At 38.0% G+C, this 26074-nt stretch overlaps 1 protein-coding gene across 1 annotated transcript in view; it reads right to left on the minus strand.

Moving 5' to 3' along the window:
- Nucleotides 1–439: 439 nt before the first annotated feature.
- Nucleotides 440–26074, minus strand: part of LOC124174086 — a 30478-nt gene continuing 4843 nt past the window's right edge. Inside the window, exons 2-4 of the mRNA XM_046553219.1 lie at nucleotides 2849–2968; nucleotides 2547–2635; nucleotides 440–989 (exon numbers count right to left, since the gene is read on the minus strand). Coding sequence (XP_046409175.1) covers nucleotides 871–989; nucleotides 2547–2635; nucleotides 2849–2968 — 328 coding nt within the window. The 3' untranslated portion in view covers nucleotides 440–870. The remainder of the gene's footprint in view (nucleotides 990–2546; nucleotides 2636–2848; nucleotides 2969–26074) is intronic.

Raw genomic sequence — 26074 nt, forward strand, 5'->3', positions numbered from 1 at the left:
TAGTAGAAGTTAACACTTGTTTTATTCAACATGACATCCATTTGTAAAATTACACAAAGTGATAAAGCATCAGCCATAATTTATAATAAATATAAAAAATAAATAAATAGAGAGATCAACTGAGAAACTAATGTACAATGAGATAAAAAATAATCCTCTACATCACTTTTCACACATTCTTCTCAATCCAATACTGATATCAATACATAATATTTGATTAGCAATGAAAAACACTTCGTTACTTCCACAATTATTTAAAAATTACTACCAATTCAGCTGTTACGTCATTATCAAGCACATACATTTATACATGCATATATACATTTTTGTATATCTATGGCCAAAACTGGTTGTAATTTTAAAATAAATTGTGGAATTAACGAAGTGTTTTTCATAGCTAATATGGAGCCCTTCCACCACGTACAAGCTTGAAGTTTTGATTTAACAAAATATTGGAATAAAATCAGAAGATTGACGTGTAATGGAGTGGAATTTCTCCATATTGAAATATATACGTACTTCCAATTTTCAACGATTAATACTCATATTGACTTGATCCTTACATCCAAAACAGCCAATATTGGTATTTTTTGGTGTGGCACTACTCAAATAGAGGGGCTCCGATGGAACGTGACTTAATGGGACAATAAGTTACCATTTATAAAAAATACTTTTGTGAAAGCATCACAAAAATACTGCTGAGGTAACAAAAATGAACACATAAATAATGATTTTATAAATTAAGGATAAGTTCATTTTCTCACAACACAATGAGGGACTAATGTTCATGAAATTCATATGTGCATCAAAGATGTGGAAATCATTTGACAGGAGACTATTCCACTAGAAGTCTGCTGCGGTGAGAAGTCTTCAGTAATTGGACTGTTGAGATATCTTCATGGACTCCCTTGCATTGAGGTCTCTTAATGTATCCTTGTCAAATGAGAAGGTTACGAGATGAGAGCTGCGGGTTTTCATTTCTTCCGCACCTGGAAAAAAAGAAAGAGGATTTTATTAGTCTATTTTTCTTTTATATATAAGTCTTTTTATAATTAGTGGACTAATCAATTAATGAAAATAATTATGTTGTTTATCATCACGCACAATATATTTGTAAAAACAAATGAAAAATTAGGTTTATTATAGTGACACATGAAAATAATGTATTAATAGAAGCATATTAAAGTAATCTCTTCAGGGTGATTCACAACATTTCTGGGAATCTTAGGGGTGGGGAAACTACATGCAACACTTCTAACAAAATGGGTTTTGGAAGATAGCTCACGGAGGTCATGGGGTTCAAAAAATCAAAAGTTTTTGTGAGATGCTGTGTCAATTTCATCCCTCTAAAATAATCCTTCCTTCTTCCTCACAGAATGAACTCCCTAGGTCTAATGCGGTATAAAGAATAAATTTTCAAAAGTTTATATTTTTTTAAACTAAAGAGATTTTTTCCTATGTTAAGTGACGAATTAAAAAAAATGTTCAGTAGTGATCTATAAAATATGTGCATAGACTGTTTTACGCTCTTAGATGTTACCCAAGCTGCAGTCAATATCCCAACATTATCCAGACAAAATTGTTGGCGAAAGCATATGACATTGGTGCAATAACCATGTTAATCCAGTCAGGGGCGCAGCTAGGAATTAAGGCTAGGGGGGGTTTCAGGCACAACTAATACTGGGGGGTTTGGGGGTATTGCATACCCAACAGGGTAAGAGGGAGTTGCAGAGGTCTTCTGCCAGAAAAAAATTAAGATAAATGGTTCAAACTGGTGATTTTTACGGCCTTCTGAGGGATATTTTATTAATCCTCACACTATTCTAAAAGCAATATAAATCCAATTAAGTAAAATAGATTTAACTTTAAAATTTCTTTAAGCTCTGGGGGGGGGGGAGGGGTTTATCCCTCAAAACCCCCCCCCCTCAATGCGACACTGAATCCAGTTAATGTTGTATGGATATCTGTCAAATATCCAGAGGACCTGGCAAACAATGTTGGAGGGATGTCCAAGAGTGGACATGGAAGTCCATATTACAACATCCCCTAGACATCTTCACAAAAATTAATGAGTAGATAATGGATGCGCTAATTATGGTTTTTGGTAATCCCAGGACATGCAAACAAAAAAATTGTGATATGCAATTGTATACAGAACATATGTGACCTTGGGATACTGTTTGGAATTACATTTTTTTAATATCACGGATATTACAATTTGGATATCTACCTAACGTTATTTTTACAACTTGTCGTGGATATTACAAATAAGATATCTATGTAAAATTGCCAAAATAACTATCGTGTGATAACAGTGTGTTTTGGATATATGTATCATCCTTATTTGGATATCCCATGGATATCATCTGCTGCTTGGGTAATGATTCCAGTTTATTATTTAATGATCAATTCTTTAGGAATGAGTATGATCTTAATAGGTATGTCTAAATTAGTGGTCAAATGGAGTAGATTTGTTTAATTAAAATTAATTTCTTATCATTGTATCATTTTATAACCAATGTACGAATGTAATGATTGACTCTTACCATTATGGCCTGGAGGTGAGAGTGCTGACAGTAGGAATCCATGTCCATATGTGTCACTCCTCTCCCCTAATGCTCTCCTCCTCCTTCCTCTGCAATGAAGAATAATCAAATTATAATTCAAGAAATAAGTATATAATTTTCTCTGTGAAATTTTAAATTTTGTTTCTGCAGTCAAGAAGATTGAAAGATTATATTGTACTTATTTACACTACATTTGAAAGGTTTGAAAAGTGTTATATCATAATTTTTACGACAAAATATTAAAATATTTTTTCTGAGTATATTTTTAATTCTTTACTCACAATTTTTGTGGGTCTATTCTGCCAAAGCCAACTGGAACTGTCACCAACTTTCCCCTCATTTTGGATAGAGCCAGAAGTGTTTCCAGTTCAGCTAACCGCTGGTCGGATACCCTTTTCCTCCTGAAAGAAGAATTTCTCTTGTTAAAAAAGATTTCAGTGGTTTAATAGGCTACACATTAATCTTATATTTATAATACTTATTATATATATTGTAATGTTCATTGTGAGTGTTTTTAGAATCAAAATTGTGCTGTCTGTGTGTGTGCCCAGAGGGATTTATGGGGCATATAACTTTGCAATTGATAAAATCATAAACATTTTCAAAAACTTCAATTCAAAACATGTAGCTACTAAGGGAATTTATAGGATCAGAATACCTTCAAAACACAATTTAAAATATATTTATTTCAAAACTACCTGCCCTCCACCCCCTTTCAGATGGGGTGATCCCCTCTTTTAGATGCTTCTGTTAAACTCCAAGTCAAATTAAATGGGGAGAAATCCGCTGATATCTAATTTTACAGCATTATGAATTGATGGAATTGCTACAAAGAGTTTAGAGTTGATGGAAAAGTCAGTAATGACGCTTTGGAGGGACGATTTTGCCGAAATGAGTGTGTTGCAAAAGTTACTCAAATGATTTTAGGCAATGAACAGGTTATCAACTTGGCTCTTGATAGATTATGCTAGCGTTAATATTTACGTACACTTTTGGAAATGTGGCTATAAAATTGCTAAGAATTTGGATAAAATGTAGCAGAAGATAATCGCATTAATGACTTAATAATAAATTACTAATTTCGCCCCTGACAGATTGCGAGGCTATATAAACTATTCCATTGAATTATTTATGCACTGTAGCAACAGAATGAGCCGGAGTTTTTGCATTATATTAGGAAATATTAATTACTTCTCATTAAGCGCAAGCGGGGAACGACGTTTGCACACTAGCAGCCGCGTTCTGCCTCACGTGATTATTTTGGTTTAGCATATGCAACGCCTTTCTCTAAATCTCTTCCCTCCGTGGAGTGCCTGCCGGCCTAGAGCGTGCGCCAAATTCAAATTTCTCCGGCCATCAACACAGGTGTACACACGTGAGAAATTTAGTTCACGTGTGCAACACGCGAGTGTAGCTCGGGGCAATGAAGTGGCGCTTTCACGTGTTCTCCTGGCTTTCGTTGGCACTGTGATGATAATGACTCTTTAGCGAGGCATAGACGGTGAAGAGACTAGAGTGCGCCTCTGTACGGACCTTGATATAGTGCGTTAAAATCGAAAGTGACCGGGAAAATGTAACGATGTGTTCGTGTTTATGATTCATCGGTAAGCATGGCCGAAGTTTGGATTTTTATGTTGGGGGGGTAGCAGCAATCTTGCCTGGGGTTTAGGGGCTATTGAACTTAACCCCTTTGAAACGTCGTGTATTCCATAGGCTCTAAGTATTTCTGGAAAATTTGCTAAATTAGCTCTTGAAAAAACATTTAAAGTAAGACTACAATCTAAAACTAAATTTCATTTAAACTTTTGATGTTTTTGTTTTCATTGTACTTGAATGTACAGATTTCATGGGGGCCAGACTCCCCCTGGGACCCCCCGAAACTCCGCCCATGTCGTGAATTTAATGACGCGGAAGATTTTTGTCATTTGGGAACAATGGCGTTGGTTTGACGCATGGATTAAAAGAGGAAAGTTGTTTCGCAGAAAAGGGGTTATGAAATTTGATTGCCGGTAGTTGTCCCAAATGGCATTATGACGTAAACGGTTGCTTCTTTCGCGACAGGCGCGGCGGCGTTGTGGTAGGCCCGAAATTTTACGCGCGCGAACGAGGTTAGTCCAGTGGTGTAACCCAATTTTCGCGACCGACCGGTTTAGCTCGGAGGACGCAGCAGGACTAGAAATTACGAAAAACGTATGGTGACGATGTTCATCCCTTGTATTTGCTATTTCTCTCGCGAATGCATGGTGAATTCTATTGCACCATCAAGCTCGTCCATGAATTCCAGGCCGCTGGCAAAACATAGGTGTGGTGTTTTAGATCGATACAATATATGTGGTGTATTGTTTATATTCTCAAAGAAAATCACTCAGTATCCGCGTATTTTGATGTCAACTTATATCTTAACCAGAAGATGATGACGTTAACCGTCAAAACTATGATCGTCATTTAATAAATAAGTCTGCGGAAAAACAAAGTTTAAGTTATTCATTCAAAATGCTCAGCAAGTACCACAGAGTATCGTCGGAAATAACCAACTTATGTTTAAAGTCGTTTCTGGCTTGATTTAGTGGAAGTTCCATGCATCCATGATGAAAGAACACAAATGGTAATTTCCACACTTTTTAATTCCAAAACTCAGCATGGTTTCAACACATTGTGTCATTCTCAAAAAGATTTTGACATTTAATTTTTACTGATGTTCCAACAAGTAGACCTTGAAAATGACACAGTGAGTTGAAACCATGGTCGGTTGCTGAGTTTTGGAATTAAAAATTGTGGAAATTACCACTTGTGTTCTTTCATAATGGACCAACTTATGGAAAATAGCGTGTCTTTATTTTTATAATTTATATATTTTTTCTAAATGTATGTTTTATAAGCCGAAGCACGAATATTAGATACGTATAGGCATGGATTAGTCGATAGGATATTAGGCGATAGCATTAGTCGAGCCCCTGGTGTCCCCTCTACCCACCCCACATTTGGGTGACCCTGGTTGCTATTCTCAAAGGCTTGGGCGAACCTCAAAGAAAGTACACAGAAAATAAAGCTCAAGATGGATGTTCAGCATCGAAAATTTTTGTCCAAAATGGGAACAAAAAATTCGGTGTAATTAAGAGAAATGTACCGAATGAATTAATTTTCAGCGGATTTTATAAAAGTCCTGATACATTTCTGTCAACGTGAGTTCTCATATTCAACGATAGTTCAATTTGCAATCTATGTAAATGACTTGTACCCTATCGTCGAAGTCAGTCTCTCAGGCCATCGAGTTTTTGCCATTTCTATATTGTTCAGATGCGCAGAAAACGATGCCCCCCCCCCTAGATGCACATATTTACTCTGTGGGGGGATTTGGTCAGTTTGTGAAACATAAGTGAAGTGTTTAACCGAGGTTAAGATTTGTCTCTCCGCCTCTCTTTTTGGCCCTTCTGGTCTTCACTTTTATTGGATTGCCACTTGCTACCCTCAATCGAACCTGTTACTGCGATGACGTATTCATATTGAATTGGTGTTGACGTTTTTTTTAAACTTGAGTACATTTAACGTGAAATTAATTTGAAAGTACATTTAATACTTTGACATAAAGTCGTTACCGGAAGGAGGGAAACATCCGGTCCTTTCGACGGAAAACATTTTGGCTATTTTCGTGAATATTCTTTGTGAGTCGAGTCTCGAATGTTATCGCTTAAAAAATAGCAGATATTTTCGCATATGTAGAACTAGAATTACAAAAAAACTAAAACCTAAGATGGGAAGGTTCACGTCTTTTTCGCAATATGTCGTCGTGACTTGCATGGTGCGCATAACGATAGGTTATTCAGAAATAGTGCTCATAACTACGTTTTTCGTGAGGAATAATTCCAACCGTTAGTCTCTAGTTAGAAATCAAATTCCAACGAGGACTATTATTTATTGTTTGAATAATGTCTACGAGGATTTTTTCAGAGGGGAAAGGCCGGAGGTAACCCCGATGCGCTAAGCAATCATTCTTGGAATTATTGATGAGCTGAGGATTGTTGAATGAAACAAATCTTGTTATAAGTGATACATACGAAAATTGACCAACAGTATTATCTTCACGGTTGCGACTTAAAGGATTTCCGCATAATGGGCTTAATGGGCTACCTAAAAAAAATGAGAAATGAAGGACAACCGAACGTAATCTGCTCTTTGTTCTATGTAAAAATATGGGTCATGGTAGTGGTAGTGATCCGTGCGTAGTGTGATACAAAGCTTTCGCTTTCCCAATTCTCACAAGAATGCCAGCCAGGTGGAATTGTTTAACCTCCTCTCGCCTTCCCATTATTTCAATACCACTATTTAATCAATTCTATCTTCGCCTTGGGCTGGCGGAGGACCTTTTTTTGGAGTGGTCTCGAATTTGTTCGTTTCCGAAATTAATTATCTCTTTCTCGAGCAGCGATTCTTCCAGCGTAAGGTTATTCACCTGAAAACTGACGCGACGGTTTTTCCCTGTATTGAATTTGTTTCCTTTTCTTAAAGGATTGCAAACTGAAGAAAGGGTTGGGTTAATAACTTTTATTCGTTCGATGACGATCTAGAACTTTCGAAGTTTTATAATTTAATTTTGTTTCATTTGCTTACAGTCTGAGATTCACGCATGAATGAGCTATAGACGGAAGAAAATTGAATTATTCCTTTCTAATTAGTCGACAAAATGGAGTAAACTTTATGTCATCTCTTTGTCTTTATCAACTCTTGGTGGGGTGAGGAGAGGGAATTAGAATGAGTTTGCGGTGGGATTACTTTCTGGAAATCCAGAAAGGACGTATGCGCATTGGTTTTGATGAATATGCTTTCAGAGGGATGGAATTAACGCCTACATAGGACGTTCTGTGGGACTGACCTAAGTTTGACGCAGGCTATAATTTGATATTTCTCTCCCAATGACCACTAATCGCCACCAGAATTATCTGCGTTGGTGGTGAATATTTGACTAAAAGCGCTTCCTCTGATGCTGATCAATCGAAGCTTTATATTACCAGTTCTATTTATCCGGTCTTGAATGAGGCACTTGCGAGTCGGACTGCATAACCTTACCTCTCCATAAGTTCATGATTAAAGATTACTGATAAACTAAGTATGAATAATATTTAATGAAATCATGGATAGATTTATATTTTGACGAAATGGTAGATTTTTTTGGTGTAGGTAATGATTATTTCCGTCTTTTGATGTGCAAACGCGGATGAAAACCTAAGATTCGATACTCCAAATTCCAAAGGGAATCAAAACAGTATTTATTGCTTATCGTTAACTCAAGGTTGACGCATAATTTTTTCTTCTCATTTCTTGTATTAATAACAGAGTGAATAGAATATTAATCCACCCCAACAAGTAAAATAGATGCCACCTGATCACGTTTTCGGCTTATAAACTGCGGTCATACGACCTCATCAAACAAGTTCTTTAGCACGGTAGGTCATCCGTGTATCTATCGATGCAAAGCTGTCTACCATATTATGATTCTGGAGAGTGTCAGATTTCTTTTTATGGGAGATGAGAATGCAAGGGTCAGGATTTGTCAGGGGATCGAGGAAAAGAGAGAAATATTCATTTTTTATACGATATCTTCCTTTTTTGGGATATTCGCGGGATTGCGTCTGAGACTTGGGAGTATTTTTTTTATTATCTAGGCTCACGACGTGTTTTCAGTTTCCTGCCAAGATTCTTCCTCGCCTTACTTCCGGAACCGCAACCGGGGGATGGTCAGGCACCGCTACGGTGGGGATTGGAAAGGGACCCACCTGCCCGACGCGACACGTATGTTCCTTTTGAAATGATGCATATGCATACCAATGATTTTCTTGCCCATCGAGGGAGGATATTATTTTTTTTGGAGGAAACGGGGGAATAACCGTGGCCAGCATGTGGATGTCCCAGGACAGGATGAAAATCCATAAAACGTATTTCCGTTTCGTGATGAGGGTCGCATGATCAATGAATGGCACCCATAACACTTTTGAGGGTTTTGATAAAGGAATACTGATTCAAGTAAACAAAAGTTTTCGAGTCGTAGGTCCTGAATCTGCCATCAGAATTCTAACATGCGTCTTGGAAATATGGAAAAATATACTAAATCTGATTAGTTTTTTTTGCGACTTTTCACTAAATATGTGGTGTAACTATTCGAAATATGTCAAGCTTGAGTTAAGGGTTAGCAATAAATACTGTTTCTAATCCCTTTGGAATGAGGAGTAGGTATATCCGGTTTTCAACCGCGTTCGAACATAAAATGATGGAAATAATCAATGCGCATAAAAATATGATATAAATATGTCATTAAATTTATCCATGATTTTAATAAATAATATTCACGATTTTCTTGAAATATGTTATTCTTTAAGTTGTGGTGCAAATTTTATAGATACCATATTAGGCTCATCCTAGAAATGGCATTATTGGAACAATGGTGGAAATAACGATTCTTTGACTTGCGCAAAGCTGTCAAAGCAACCGTCCATTTTATACGATACTAGAGCTGATAATAGAATAAAATTCCAATGGTCTAAATAAAATTATTTGAAAGAATCATTATATTTGAGGGCAACGTGGAACTCAATTCTCTGCCATGAAAAGCAAGGAATATATTAATTTTTCATTATAGTCTGTAATAATTCTCTCCAACCATTAGCCTACTGTGAATTTAAAGATGAAGTGTTGTTGGAAACCAGGAAATTCTGTTTGTACTGAGAGAAGTTTGTTTTCATCGCATGTTGAGAGTTTTCATTCTTGAATGAATTCCTGGTTCAGATAAATTTTAAAGTTTGCCGAGGTGTGTGATAGTGTGAGTGTTAAGAGGATTAAAATATAATGTTGAATAAATATTAAGTTGAATATCGATCTGTACCTGTTGTGAATAAGCAATACCAGGTCCTAAATTGACCTTCAGTGTTGTCATAACAAGTAGATTTTTTTAATGAACCACCTGAGTATTTTCGTCTGTCGAGTAGACCTTAGGAGCGAGTTCTCACCGTATTAGGCGCAGGCGTATTTAGTGTAATTGAGACTTAGGGAATGGGAACTCATTAGCGCAGTGCAATACGCATCGTTTTTGAAACTCAGACGAATGAATAAGGCAGCGCCAACGGTAATTAATGCCTCGCATATTCCATTACAATAGTCATAGATATTTTTTGGAAATCTAAAATTAATTTGCATTATTATTTCCAAATCAAACCATAAATTTCTAAGGAACGGAGAAAAGAGAAAAAATGTATTCAACCAGGAGCGACGAAAATGATACATTGAAATGATGCATCAATCGATTAAGAAGATCGAATAATGTTGTTTTTATTTTAACGGCGGAGAAAAGGGAAACCTAATGAGGGACGATGAACAATGGAAAGTTTAATGAGAATTTTTGAAGGCAGCGGGTTCAAAGTGGGAATTGCTAAGAGTTCGGATTGCCGCACGGGAGAGAGAACAGAGGCGAATAAGTCAGATTTGTGCTTCAGAGAGATATAGTCGAGAAATCTGAGTGTAGTTGTGACTTTTTACAGGCTTATTCCTGAAAGTTACATTTTGGAATGCTCACATTGGCGGATATTTTAAAAAACTAACATCGAAAAGCCATTATATTACAGGCTAAACATTTTTCCTCTTTGTATTAGAGTTAATTATAGTGCTTCTGTCGTATAATGGAATATCAGGTCAAATCGATCAAAACGAATCGGAATAATTGGAATTGCATAATGTCGTCTTTAATGCCGTCTTTATTTTACAAGTGAATTTAGGACTATAGAGTCCTCTCTTACAATTAACTTGTTTGACAATCACATACATCCATGCCCTGGATGGTGGTCAAACCACCCAGGCGGGATTCGAACCCACGACCTTTAGGTTAGCAGTCGGGGACTTTACCCCGGCGCCACCCAGGCCTGCATAAGTGATCTTCATGTCAGCCACACTGTGCAAAATTAACACCGTATGAATTCAGTCAGAAAACATCCAATCAATTGCAGTACATAACTAAATTCTTCAAGATTTCAATCAACTGAATTACCAATACCCTTCTTATCCTGATAATTTTTAGGTAATAGCATAGGTTTTACGCGAGTGTTGCGTCACCGAAAATACCGATCGAGAGGAAGGTGTGAATCTTACGAAGTTACTGCTGGTACTAAAGAGGTTGGTGGAAGAGTACGTTAGTCATTGGATTCATTAATTCAGCCGCAAATGGGATATTATCCATACACGGATCTTTAATAGCCATGACTTCACTCCAATTTGATCATTGTGACCTTTTATCTGTTAAACTTTGAATTAAGTTTTCACTGTTTGAAGTTATTACTTTCCTCCCTGTTTGTACTTGATTTCAATCATTTCAGAGCACGATTGAAGTGTTCGATCGCTGTTTCTCTTACTATCCTTGTGTGTGGTGAATAGGAATCGCGATGAGGCCTGTTTGACTCCACTCTGATCATGTGACATTGAAAAACATCACGGGACTTTTCCAAGAATCCCTTCTGAAGAGACGATTCCCTTCTCCACGGAGGAAGCGAATCCAATCATCACAACCGTTTTCCGAGCACAGCCCTTCTATCAAGAGGATCTCCCTACGTCATTCCGATGGAGGAGCCTCTCAGGATACCATAGGTGAATGGAACCTGGTTTCAGCTGGGGAATATAATCTTGAGGCTTTTAATCAAGCGGCAAGGGAACAATGGCTTTTCATTGATATAATATTAATTTTATATATTTTTTGGGATGAAGTTCGGTTGGTTTGTTGACGCCAGAATTTTCCTACGTATCTTCAAAAGTCAGCAGCAATATTTGGTAGGTACCTACTTATACTTTCCAAATATATTTTCAAATTTCCCATTTCTAAGAATAAAGGTGATTTGCCTAAAAATTAAGTAGACTAGGTACTAATAGAATATTCTCCGAACAGTCTATAATTTTTAATGCGATGCGCGGATGGTGACGGAAAATGAAAAATTATTGATTAATGGGGAATTAAAAAATTATTTTCCGTGAGGAAACTCGAGAACAAGGGATTTTTGAAAGGAATTCCGTAATCGTGAATTTCATTTGGAGGAAGAGGAGGAGATACGTTTACGATACGCTTGTATATTTCATAGAACTTTTTTATTGTTTACTATCGGATATTGTTTGTAGGTGTATAAATAACTGTAAAAATATGCGAAAATTTTCTTGGAATTATCTCTCGCAGGTATTATTTAATTATTTCGGTTGTTGAAAAAGGTATTTTTGTGTGTGAAGTCTTGATATAACATCCGTCGATAATTTTTCCATTCCTTTCTCAGAAGTATGATTATTGTAGAGTTTTTACTGTCAAAAAGAGGAAACTACCCTTCGAGTTTAAGTTATGAGGATTGAATATTTGGTTGATTTTAGTGTTATTCGTCAATGCGCAAGCATACAAACAATTTCTTCGCTTGAAGCGAAGCCGTTCACATTGACCCTCCCTAAATCTCTAGAAAACGCTGGATGCCAATGATGGCTTGGAAACAGAGACGAAAGACCTCTTACAAATGTCCGGGCAACTTTCATGCATTATAGATTTCCTGTAGTGATAGGCATTATTGAGATTTCTAGGTTTCTGTGTACGTGCGGCTGTTTTGAGTTGCTGATTTCTGGGAACCCGAGGGCATTCTTGAATGTCATGCCGCTCATTTGACCCGTAGCCCACGGAAGGGGTCCTGCACCCTTCTGCCATTATGTGTTACTGCCCTTTCGACGATTTAGAAACTCTTATATTGTCATTGGCCGACGGGAAACTATCTATCCGTCTTAACATTCATTATTGACAAATTTCTTAGAATTAATCTTTTCTATGGTTTCTTGGTGGCTCGTGAAGATGAAAATTTCGTGGGATTTCATTGGGGTCAAATTTTTGGATGGTGACTGTATAAGGCCGGGGGATTATGGATGCTGTGAACTTCTTCAATGGACCTCCTCGTGTCCCCGATTTCATCTGTCTGCCTAATGTTGAATTTTGACCGGAAAGAACGCTTTACTCAAGAATTTCCACTGGTTGCTTCTCCTTTCATTCATGCTTAGCCGGATACGGTTGTTGGGTTGAGGAAGTAGTTGCAGTGAATTTGGAAGAGATTTGGAAATTATTTTTACAGACTTGAGTCCTGATGGATGTATAGCCATTGGAATAAGAGGTGAGAACCTATTGAAGGCCGTGAGAATACTTTGAAATATGATATCACGGTATGAGCAAGTCGCAGTAATAAATGATGAAAATAAACTTATTTATTCAACGATGAAGAAGGAATTTTTTCGCGAACGCTCCTATTCTTTTTTGACCATTAATTAGATTATAGGCAGATATCGGTGTTTTGAAATATGTAAAATTCGTTGCTAAATTTGGCGTAAAGTTGAAATTTAGGTTTGTATATTAAGTTTTTGATAACAACTAAGTAACTCCACTGTCATTTAAACCCTAAAATTATTGATCCATCCCGAATTATCTCAGAAGCGTATATGGAAACTCGTCCTGGGAAAATGTAGAAGACCATCCACGCGCGAAGTTAATTAAATTTTACTAATATATACTGTATCTGTTCGCACAGCGGTGTCATCCTGTCCGTCAACACATTCTGTGGAGCGAGCGAGTCATGATGATTTCCTTTTCCATGACTCTCAATTTGTCTCATGGTAACGATGTTATGTCGCATCGTGAATGATAACTCTCACCATGGCGTGAAGCTGCCCGTAATGGCAAGGCTGAGCGCAAATATACGATTTCAAACCATGTCTGCGTCCGCGCGTGCGTTTCCATAGGAAATGGAAAGAAAGGAGGGTAAGTTATTAAGTTAACTTTACCGGTACTTTTGTCCGAAAGCGTGATTTCGCGTGGCCTGCTAGTGGAGCATGTACCATAGGCTGAAGTGACGAAGAATGGCGAATTGAATTACGTGGGAACACGGGCGCATGGATGCTTTATTCGTTAATTTTATCAATTTCGTCTCCGAGCAGGCGAACGTTTTAAGTAGCCCCTATTTCACGGTATTTTCTCTCCCGAAGAAAGAAGGCTGCTGAGCGAATCATGCAAGTTTGGTTGCAGCATGAGGCTAATTCTCACATATAGAATCATGAAGATTTGTTTAATATTTTCCAATTTCATACGCCCATCTCATTTTGTGAATGGCTTACCCGCTCAAATTTAACTTAACCCGCTTTCATCTGGATTTTTTAATAATTGCACATGTGTTTTTTCACTAAGTCAAAGTGCTCCCTCGAGATAATTTTTCCGTTTAATTTTTAATGGTAATCATTAAATTTTCTATTAAAATTGTACTTCTTGGTCACTAAAATATTATTCCTTTTCGCCTTGTGTTTTCGGGATCGATTTTTATGGTTTGACTATGATATTAGCGTGCTATAAAATGCGGTTTAATCCCATTAAAAATTTCTAATCTTGAAGTCGGAGAAATACTTCTTATATTCGTAAAATAATGTGGAGTAAATTGTAAATCAGATTTTTGTTTAATTACAAGAATGCTTACGCAAAATTACCGAGTAATTTATTAATTAACCGTTTAATACACATTATCAATTCAGGCATAATTAACGCAGAAGAGTTCTCGGTAAATGCATATACCGCAATTACAAATCTGCGAGCATGTTTGAACCCAAATTAGGTATCTTAATTCATGCTAATGCGTCATAATACCTTTCAAGTTCCAAAACCCAATAAAATCCCTATAAAGTTAAATATTATTTTCTGTCTTCCGGTTGCAAATCCTTTCGAAGACAGTTTTTTTTAGCTTTGTTTTTAGCTTGTTAGGCATCGGAAGTCATTACTGCTACAGAATCTAAAAGGGATTAAAAAATTCAACGTTTTAAAAACTAGGTCGCTGGGCACGTAACTTCCATAGATGCAGTAGCTGCCAACATCTCTGAAGTAACGAGTGCTTAACGAAGACGGAAAATTTTACTTAAAGTTCTGTTGCTGCAAACGAATATTCTTTTTAAATTTTTTATGAAAGTCCAGACTACCTTAACGCCATCAATGCCTCATGAACGGGGATCAATTCTTATATTCTCCAATTTTCAAAAGAGCACGCCATAGATTTGGGAATGATCTTTCGGACCTGCGGGTATTCTTTATCTTTCATTTTCTCTCCACTTCCAGAAATTAGCGCATCGCTTTGTTTCATAATCTACGTTTTGAAAGCTCACGCAGATAGTCACAAATAGCCTTCGCGTGCTTCGTGTAATGGGGATCGTCGGTTGCGTTTGATAAGTGCCGTTCACGTTGGTTCGGTAATCCTCCTTCCTCTTCACGGAAGATGAATTATCACCACAGCTGATTCACGCGTGTGAATGGCCCGTCACCTCTCTTCGCAGTGTCTGTCAACATGCTCATCATGACAAGGTATTCAAGCCCATTTCTGGGATACCATCGATGGTGAATGTCATAAAATAGCCATTTAAAATATGAGTTAATATTATGAAGGTAATTCCGAATATTTACACTTGAAACTGGGAAGTTCAGGAAGTCATCTCACAGAACTGACGAAAGGACCTTAGAATCCATGCCGCTTTCATCGTGGCGTCATTTATTTTCGTCCACAATTTTCATTTCGTAGTCGGATGGATTTAAAGATGCCCTATATATTTTTAGGATGGTTTGAATCCCTATCTTTTCCTCTTTATACTGCTATTGCAAATGATTGGCTGAACGTGTTACATTGATATGCAAATAATGGGTTGGGAATTTAAAAAAATAATGTGCAAGCGTCATTAAAGTGACGAGAATAAGAGAGATTCTATTAATTAAGCTTCTGTTCCGATCATAATTTGGTATAAAAATTAGAAGATAGTTACGCATCGGGTGCTGCAGTAAATCACTCGAGAGTAATGTGTCGTTTAGGTATAATTCAGCCATATTAGGTCCAAATGCTGCAAGTCCTCTCGTCGAAATTCATCGGCGAATTTGGAAAAGGGGAAAGGGATAATTAAATCCCCTGATACAAAAAATTAAAAGCGTTCGACCTACATCATACACCTTGGGAAATCGGTTACAGTTTATGTTACATGCCCCCCTCAAAATTCAAAATGATCCATTTATCGTTTTTTTCATACTTATTCCGGAGTTTAATTGGATAATTTATCACTATCCAAAAAGGAGCTTGAATATATACGCAAAAAAATTGCATGTGCCCTACCGAAATAACTGTGACATGTGGGCTGTCTTGTGCACACAAAGTGTCTCTGTCATCAATCGTGCCATGTGCATTCATGCTGGACGTGTCGGGGCATGAGGCGCCGATGAGGCTACGATAACAAGGCCAGACCAAGGCTTGCACGTGGAAAGGAACAATTGCTGATACAATTTAAAAGATGCTGTCTGCGTGACGTGACCGTCTGGCATTGCGCTGATAAAACAGTTGGCGCCTAGACATCATCATTGGTCTCATGCATGTCGTGTGGGAGCTGCCCAAATATGGTAAAGCCTGAAGGGTGCGAGATATGGGATAGGTGAAGGGCAGAAGGATCGTGAGATAATGGGATGGCGAAGATTCGACCTGGGAAAAGTTATTCGCTCTGACCTGGACTCGATCCAGGATTCCTTAAATTTGTGCCGAACGCGAAAGCTCTCGGCGCGCATTTGGTGAATCCTAGTTCAAGTCCAGAGAAAGGCTAATGATTTTTCATCGCTGGAATTTTTGCACCCCGAGTCCTAATAGATCCACTTGCAGACGATTGCATTGTAATTTTTTGTTTGCTGGAATGATATTGTGGATATTCAATTCAATTACAAGATTTTCCACCAGAAAAATTTTGAGCAGTAAACAAAGGTAGAACTCATTCATAGGCGTATTTTTTAATGTCTATAAATAACGTTTTGAAGATTGACGAGGCCATGGAATTTCCTCAGTAATTGCTTGCATTGAATAAAAGTTTTCAATAATTTCTAAGTTTTTTATTTATAGCGAGGTAACACCCATAATATCCGCCTTTGGAATAAATTGGTGAAAATACGGGGTGGCCAAATAAAGATTTGGGAATCGTAATATGGAAAGCCTTCTTCAGATGGATGCGAGCATACAACTGCCATTTAGGAGGAGCGGGCTCGCGACGCTTACCATGGGAACTCATAATTGCGCAAAAAATTCTTTTAAAACGAAAAGAGATAAAATCAGCTTTCGCTATATTTTCGAGGATATGGTATCAGAAGCCGTTTGACACCAACACTTTTTACTTCGGTGTAGCCAAGGCAATTTGCCGGATAAAACATTGGATCAACAACAATTTTAATTTATATCCGTCATTTCCATTCTATTTGGATTCTTTAATGAGATCAAAACAAAGATTAAAGAACAAAAAAATATACGCGGGAGGAAGTTTAATGTCTCGTCAATATCTCCGAAATAATTGAAAAAAAAGAGTCACAAGTGGGCACTCAAATGTATCGAGTTTTGATCCCTCAGATCGATGGAGCTAATACTGCTTGTGTCGGCGTCAATTTGCGTCAGGAAAAGAGAGGATATGGTTGATTAGTCAATCGAAGCAAAGCATCGACATATCACGTAGGATGAGAGATGTTACTTCTTGGAGCTATAGCCTTATCAAGCCGTGAGCCTCGTGTCAATCTCGTTTGGAGGCGATTGTGTGAAAATTTTAGGGAAAAGTGAGTGGGTTTGTACACAGAGGAAGGTGGGCGCTGAAATAATCCTCTTCACTTCCTGCCGCCTGGACCCACAAACAATGAAGTACCCTTGTATCCATAAAGAATTATATAGGTTAAGCTCATTCGGTACTTGATTTTTTTTCCGCCAAGCTCAGAATTTGCCATAAAACTCTTGTGATATCTCAATCGTTGCCCATAGGATAGAAAGTGATGAATACCTGGGGTTTTGTTTGGTCTAAGCTGCTTTGGAATGTAATAGTAGTATCATATTAACACCTTTTGTATGTATTTTTCTGTAATCGATCTCTCATATTAGTACACACTTTTTGTACGATCGTAGGGGGCAAGATATCAAACAAAATATATTTAAAAAAATCTTTACCTCGCAGTTGCATGCCCTACCAAAGGCAAATGAATTTTGATTTCAGTTATTCTTTTATTTAATGAAAATTGGTGGGTGTATAAAAGGATAAGAGAAATAAAGAAATGAAGGCGGGTCAAACTTAAATTTAGCATGTAGTTGCTCAAAATTGCGTGTTGACGTGACCAGCTGCGTTTAATCGCAGGGACGTGAGGTACTTACTTGATTTAATGTACCTACTGTACACGAATTTTAACTCGTTCGGAAAACGTCAATGGAATTTTCAAGCGCCTACTCATGACGAGTTTTGAGCGCTTGCTTTTAAAACTACAATGTCAGTCTCGTTATAATGAAAACTGCAATCGTAATACATTTTCATCACCATATTTTAACTCTTATTACCACCTTATGCTCAAGGAATTCTGGAAACCAACTCTGTTATTTATATCTCGTTTGCTAAGTGCTTTCAGTTTCTTCGTAACCTCTGAATCGTATACGACCGCTGTCAAGTAATTGAGAAGCGTTTTCTTTTTGCTAAAATGCTCAGCATCTGCGTGGGAATCAGTTCCATTCCTTTCCATCGTGGCCTTGGAGAATGGGCCCCGAGCTATTTTCATTCGTTGGATAGTGGTGAAGTAGGGTATATTGCCTTTCGATAGATATTCAATCAGCTATTTAGGAAAACCTCTTCAGTACACGGTGGTGCCGGTAAATTAGGTTGCCTAGGTAATTGAAAAAAATCTTGGAACCGCATCAGTCGTCGGAAGATTTCTTCTTATCAAGTCCACTTTACTCTTAGAGAGGGGGATATTTATGAGAGGAATCTTTGCGATTGCTTTGAAATCTTTTGATTCGTGAGGAATTGCTGCATTATTTATATCTCAACTAAAAAAAAACAACCGGTAAAAAATTATTAACCGGAGCATTAAATGAAACAGAAACGCGGGGTAAGCGGAAAATATTGTACTACACTAATAGCAAGTTTTTCTTCTAAATCTCCAGCAAGAATAGAAGCACAAAATTTGCAGATGCAATTTCTGACTAATTCTGAAAGGACATTATGAATAAAAATTCTCATTACTTTAAGCAATGATTTTTTTTGAATGAATTCAATATTACACGAAATAATAAGAAAAAAAAAACCATATTGCCAAAAATCGTCAATTATTCAGAACGAATAGACTCATTCTTCCGATTTCCATGATCTAGGGCGGAAAAAAATGATCGAAATTGATCTGATACGCAAAACATATACCGGATTTCTCTCGCTTTAGCACAAAGTTATACCGTTCTAGTATGAACGAAATCTTTTAACTTATAAACAGATAACGATAAAAAATTTTCCTATGCCTAAAAACTGTTTAACTAAGATAGGTGCCTTAGGATTTTATGCACAGCTTCAAACCGTTGTAATTACTAATCCATCAAGTCAGTGAAGGCGAAGGCACGAATTGTATCCCAATTCGTCCAAGGGTGAAAGTCTAAGTGCATTGACGGATGGAAACTGTTTCCCGCTGCAACTTCGCGTCTGGAGAAAGTGGACGATCGCCGCCTGTAAGGTCCGAAGAATATCCGGTGCCGCAAAAACTGCCTTCCTCTCCCCACTGTCCGCTTCTTCCCCTCAAGGATCGGAGGCGGTGAAAAACGGAACTGCAGCAGTGGAGTGAAAGGCACACATTTCTTTGGGGGAGGTTTTGAAACGTGTTCATTGAACACTTTTCGTTTACTAGCGAGAGCTAAAGGTTTTTATTTGAACCTTAATACTTCGTGTTATCCTGATCCATTCAAATGATTCATGGCTTAATGTAATAAGAATTAATTCCGATATTCGCTCGGGGAATTTGATTCTCACATATTTGTAGTGCATCGTGTGAATCCTCTCGTTTTAAGAATCGTGGTTATCTCCACCCTACCTGGAGTTTTGCATAAATTAGGTTTATTGTCTGAGATAATGTTATTAAAAAGCCTCTTCTTATCGCTCGTTGATAGATATGGTATTTTTCTCATCCCATATGGATAGTGGTGAATCTTCACCACTATCTATCCTCTCTTACAAGCAGTGTAGTCCTTATTACTCATTGATTACATACTAAGCCCGAGGAAAATGGAAGCCAAATCTCCACGAAATATTATGTAGATATGGTTTCATGTAAATACCTTCTCCAAGTAAACCCTCCGAAAAATTATTCTGGCTAAGGCCATGCGCCTTATCATACGCTTACGTGAGAAAACAGATGGAACGAGAAAACAGTGGAAAAGGACGGAGAAAAAATATAAAAAGTTGTTATCAGATTGACACAATTTTCTTGCCAAAAATTGCTTTTGCATTAGACTTTGTTGAACTGTATGGTCATTTTTCTCGGCCTCTTTTCTTACGAGCAACTTGAAATGAGGAGACGGAGCGTATTGCTACTTCTCCTCCGAGTAGAATCCCATATTTGACTTCAATGCTCGGAAACACGTTCTAAGCACTTGCCTAATGCAATCGGGGGTTCTTGCTGCAAGTGGAATTCCTTCCCAGTTCGTCGTTTTATTTTCTTCTCAACTCTATTCCACGTGCAAATTCATTAGAACCGCGCTTCGCAGCCGTGAACGAAAATAACGTGTCCAGAAATGCGGACTGGTGGGCAGGTGCGTGATGCATTGCGCGTTGCAGGTCCGGCGGTGTTCCCGACTGCTATTTTAAAATTTGCACATGGGCTTGAGTCTATAGTGGTTGCGGAATGAGAGAAGTGAAGGCAGAATGCAACTGAGCCTATGTTTTTGTTCGGAAAGCCTCGTTTCTCATGACATACGATGTGTACTAAATTGTTACTAGAGGTAGGTAATTTAAAGAAAAGATGGTAGCACTTTTTATTATATTACCGCAATATTTTAATGCGTACGACGCGTTTCGGCTCAAGGAGCCATCGTATTGTACAAGACCAAATTCTTGTACCAGAATATGGCTCTGTGAGCCGAAATGCATCGTACGCATTAAAATATTGTGGAAAAGTGCTACCAAATTTTATTTAAATATGTCGAACTTACACCATCTAACGGCTAAATCTGTTGAACTTAAAAAAATAGTATTCTACCGATTAAGGTAGGTTCTTCAATTCACTGTAAGGCCTACTACCTTTCAATAAATCTTAAATTCCTATTCTTTTCCTTCCCCTCCCTCGTTTCCCTAACATTCTACCCTCTAACACCATTTTCAACAACCCCTCCCCGCTAAGTACTCCCTTCATCCATACCTTCTATCTCCTCCGTATCTCATCTAAAAGCTACCTCTTGAACTTAGAGGTAGGTAAATTTAAGATGGAGTAATACTGCATTTTCTCGTTTCTCCCGTGCGTTTGCGTTGGACATGCCGAATAGGGCGAAAATTTTTATTTTTCTAAAAATTAATTCCTTCCTCGGGTCTGTCAAAAAGTAGTTAATTAGTGTCCTCAATTAAAAATTCCAGGTTGAAGATTAGCATTTTCATCGCAGTAATCCGTTAGGCGATGGTGTCTCTGAAAACAATTTTTCAATCTCGAGGTTACTATGGACGGAAGACGTCAGGGTTGAGTGCCGTTGTGCGCCGCGCACCCTTTTTTGCCGGATTTTGCCGAAAAATTTGGACTCCTCTGAAAATCTGCGAATCCGGTATTTATGGAGGCTACTAATACCCTGAGATTATTTATCGGAGACACGTGAAAGGTTTTTGTTGGCATTAGCGAATTGCGATGAGGGTTTGGGAATATATACAGCGCTTGGGCAAACACGCTCGTATCGTGACGCGGCGAGTAGCCCACGGTTTTACGCCAGCTGCAGACGGAGTCTTCCATTCTAACGCGATCGCCTTACAATTAGCGGTTTGAGCGACCACAGTGCAGAGCACGTGACTGCAGAGGTTGTGGGGAGAAGCAAATTTATACCCGTACACCAGTTCTGCCCGGAAAAAGCGAATTTTTGAATTCATTTCGTCATTTGGGCGTTGAAATAGTGACACCATATATAACAGACGATGTCTCCTTTTTTTAAAATTATTTGTGGTTTTTTACGTTGAGAATTTTCTTTCCTCTCAATGGGTATGTATCATATTGGATGTTAACGGAGTGCCGTGTCCGAAATTAGTTCGCGCAATTATTTTATCCAACTGGCTGTTGAGTTCGTGAATGCGACGAACTATTTCTCAAAACTGAATCTTAGGTCTCGGATGGTTAACCAAGCCAGCATCAGCATTATTTGTTAGTATTTCATGAGGATTGACAAAAGTTATTCGAGTATGTTACCTTTTTTGGAAGAAGAGCTAATTTTCAGAAAAGTTGAGTCTGGAACACCATTTCAACCACTGGGAAAGTAATGATGAAAGAAGTTCTCCTCATGTCTGTGAGATTATTTTCTTATTTGGACCGCTCTGGCTGTTTCAGAGAAATTTCCATCCTGGCAATTTCTCTGTCTCGGGGGTTGTGAGTCTCACTTCAATTTCCGCTTCAGGGTTAAACTTTAATAATGGTCCGGGGGCAAATTCTGGAGTTTCCAAGGCTTTTGACTGCCCGAAAGGACCTCTATTCAAGTTATTTGACAAACAAGAATCCTTCCGTGCTATTTACTACTTACTTCCCTTTGCTTAAAAAATTCTAAGGTGTTCATTCTCCTTGAGATCAATACTTTGAGAAAATAATGATAAATAGGCTCGATGTCTCATAAAATAACGGCAATAAAATTTTTCGCTCTAATTTTGATCGGTATCCAGTCGTTAAGTTAACGGATTCGCGTTACTGTCCATTAATTGAAAAAAATGATGTTTTCTGAAGCACTGAATGACACAAGTAACTTTTTACGCCTTCGCGCGCACGGGTGCAAAGTCATATCAATCGAGGATGAAAATCGCCATGAAAAAATCGGGAAATACTGGCTCAATCGAGATTCGATGCCATGATATCACGATTTTCCGTCAGGTACGCTGCCACTTACACCACCTCGGAAGAAGATGGCTTGGTGGTGTAACTGGTAACATACCTAACCGAAATCGAGGGATCCGGGTTCGAATCCTGGAAACCAAGAGATTTTTTGATTCCGATTTTCATCCTTGATGTATAAAAAATAATGCATTCATTCCCAATTCGTAAACAGTCAATTAAGATGTAAGTGGCGTTTAAATTATATTGAAAAACAATGAGAAATGAAACTAATTTCCTCTTTGAATGATGGATTGAGGATAAAATTTTATATCAATTTTCGCTGCTTCGATCTCCCAGAATTTAAGCTAAAAGCGATGAAACGCGAAAGTAGCTTCACGATTTTGTTATTCCGCCGCCGGGGTCCAGGAGAAGTTTACTTTTTAAGAAGGAAAAGCAAATTTTAGCCCGAGGTGTCGAAAAGACGAATAGTGCGGTCTTTGGTAGAAATGAAGAATATGGAAATTATCCTCGTCATTAAGGCTGGAGCTCCTCCTTGGATGATGGCAATTAATTAGGACGAGATCGAATATCGGGGAAGGGGTTTTCATTTTTTTACCCATTGGAGCGTGGGAGGTGGATCAAAATATTATTGGTTCCAAGGGTCGACTTGCGTCTCGGAAGATTAAAGAAAAATCTTTAGCGTGTGTTGATTCTAAATGTCAACCACTTCAGCCGTCAGATAGGTTATGACGCCGTGGACTCTTAAAACCCATTGCCTCCTCCTAAAGAAATATTGGTCTTGGAAAAATTGAGGGAAAATTTACATTTTGTTTTAATCTCCACTTCGCCATTAAGAAAACATGAGCACCTTTGGCAGGAAGAGAAACTTCCTTGCACAATTGATGGGGGATTATCTTCGGCGGAATCCTAGATGTTCCCCTTAGAAACTCATAGTGAATAGAGTGGTTAGCTTACCATGCACTGAGAATCGATTCCTATTAGCCGCAGCGTGATTATATTTCTATAGTACCCCTATATGGAATGGATTTAAGATATTATAGCTGTACTATTTGTTATCTCTTGTTTTTTCTCGATTCTTCCGCAGGCATTCTAATGTCATTATTTTTACTTCGATAACGGCGGTTGAGTATAATTGGTGCCATTTATTTTACTCGGGTGATGATGTGAAATCTTACACCATTCTCCCTCGTCGTGAGGCATGTACTTCATCGTTTATAAGTGTGTATTAAAAACATTCGAAACTTTTGTTCTAATTTTTTGCTAATGAGAAACCATAGACTTTTTGCTATGGTCAAAATCATGGAGCGCGTAACAGCGAGGCATGTATGTTCTGCTCACATTATGCTAATCCTTTATAGAAGTACTCAAAGCTAGGCTTTATACCGACGTGTTAGTACACACTTGCTGTCCATCCTCCTGTGACTTCTTATATTACAGTGAATAATCATAAGAGTAATTAAACGTTAGGGACTTGGATAACATGACAGTGCGCCTCAAAATCCGTATTATGACCGCTAATGGAAATCTGCGGTGGAGGTAAAGGCATTTTTTGATTTTATACTTTGTAATGAAGCGGCACGTTTCATACTTACTCGTTACGAATGAATAGTTAAAAAACAGGTCAAATTAGAAGTATCTAAAGGTATCATATTTTAGATTTCAAGGCTAGAACAGTGGCGTTAAATTATAAAAATAGTCTACGTTTCGGGAGCAGAAAGACATATCAAAGGAGGAAAGAGAAAAATTGTTGAGGATTATTTTAGACGGTTTTAAAAGTGACATCAAAAAAACACTCAATAGGCTACTCTTCATTCTTTTGAAGCAAATGATTTGCTCGAAAGCGTATGCGTAATTGCTTTCACGACTGGCTGAGCAAGACATCTTTTTATTTACCCGAGTTTCCGTCTCCGGTTCGCTCGAGGGACAGTTCTTCATTTTAAAAACGCTCGTCATGTAATTCATCGCTTTTTTTCCCATGGAGGTAAACTTCCCATGTCATGGCATAGGCAAAAGGAGGTGGGGTAGTGCTGGATGTGGTCCAAATGCTTCGAGGGAACATTCCAACTGAGGCTTCACCGAAGTTTCGGGTACAAAGAGCGAGGGGTCTTATGCGTCAATGTTGAATTATACTCCCTAACTTGTCTCAAACTCAGTTTTACAAATTACGCATCACAGTAATTTTTTAATTCGGATTTCTGAATCAAAACTTATCGATTGTTGAAAATTTTACTTCTAAATTTGCTCGCATCCGCAAGACTAGAATTCATTTTCGTCTAAAATTATTCTCATTGAGAATTAATTGCATTTTGTAGAAATGAGACTTTTTCCTTTCTTTGAAATGTAACAAAAGAAAATTTTATTTTCTTAAGCCATAAAGGAAATCGCACAACCGCTCGTATCACTTAGTTTTTCGATTCTATTTGATGCATACACGCGTTCGTGTGGAAAAATTTTCAAGTTTTTTTTACATCGTAAATAGATGCATTTAGAATAGAAGTTTGGCCTATGCAGTTCTGATCTAATAATTCCTTAACCTGTCCTTCGGTTTGGGCGTGATGCATATTAAAGTGAATCAAAATTCCTTTTCGTTAAGTTATGAGGCTTCCAGCCAGATATTATCTCTCCCATCAATCTCATAAGAAACTGTGTCGTCTCCGCTGTCAGCTCACCTTTTCTTTTCACTGATTTCGAAGAGTGGATGTCCTCTCAGGAATAATTTATCGGTTACCAAACCTAATATTATAACTACTCGTCTATGGTGACCGCTTGACCATTCCAAAAGAAGTCGCTGGCTTATCAGGATCCAGGCTGGCTTCCCAATTTATGGGAAAATTTAGCTGTGAAGTTTTACGAATCGGTGGATTTTGTTAAATGCATAATGTATGACCTGAAAATCGTCTCACGGCGGCTTGATTTTTGGTGAGCTCCCATGAACTCACTGCGTTCAAAGTGGCAATGATTTCTTCATCCATATTTATTTGTATTCATGGCTTAGGTTTTCCAACCTGTGGGAATTTTCAACATATCCCATTGCATATCGTATGATGTCGGCGATGCGCAACGAAGCTTAAGTTGCAAATTAAAGCAAATAGTTGGATGGCTTTTGGGGCATTGGCTCTCTCTGTGACCCGAGGCATCGGGTTACGGAGTGTTGATTGGGAATGAACGCATTTGCCGCGCCTTTTGACTTCGACGCTGTCATTTATTTATTCTGTTGCATTTATTTTGTTCGAATTTTCGGCTTCGGGTGGCGAAAGTCGAGTCAATGAAATATTAACTTTTGAGGTAATGCGTTAAAAATCCAGCGAATAATGTGCAAGCACGTGAAAATTAGTTTAATTTAGTAATTTATAATTAAATCATTAATTATTTAGGGGGTGAACGCTAAAAGCGGAAATGGAAGCTATCCAGAGTGTCAAGCGATTTCTGCGGTCGTTTTTGCTGTTAATGATGGCTTGGTAGGCTAGCATAGGTTGGATTGCTACGTGAAAGGAAGGACCAGGAATGTTCCTAGAAGCACATGCGTTCCTAGCTAGTTACCGTTACATTGTGAGACAGGATGTGTCGGAACTATTGTACTATGCGGCTCGTGAAGAAAAGGGATGGAAGAAGTCGC

Source organism: Ischnura elegans, chromosome 2 (assembly GCF_921293095.1).
Source record: "Ischnura elegans chromosome 2, ioIscEleg1.1, whole genome shotgun sequence".
NCBI classification, from domain to species: domain Eukaryota; kingdom Metazoa; phylum Arthropoda; class Insecta; order Odonata; family Coenagrionidae; genus Ischnura; species Ischnura elegans.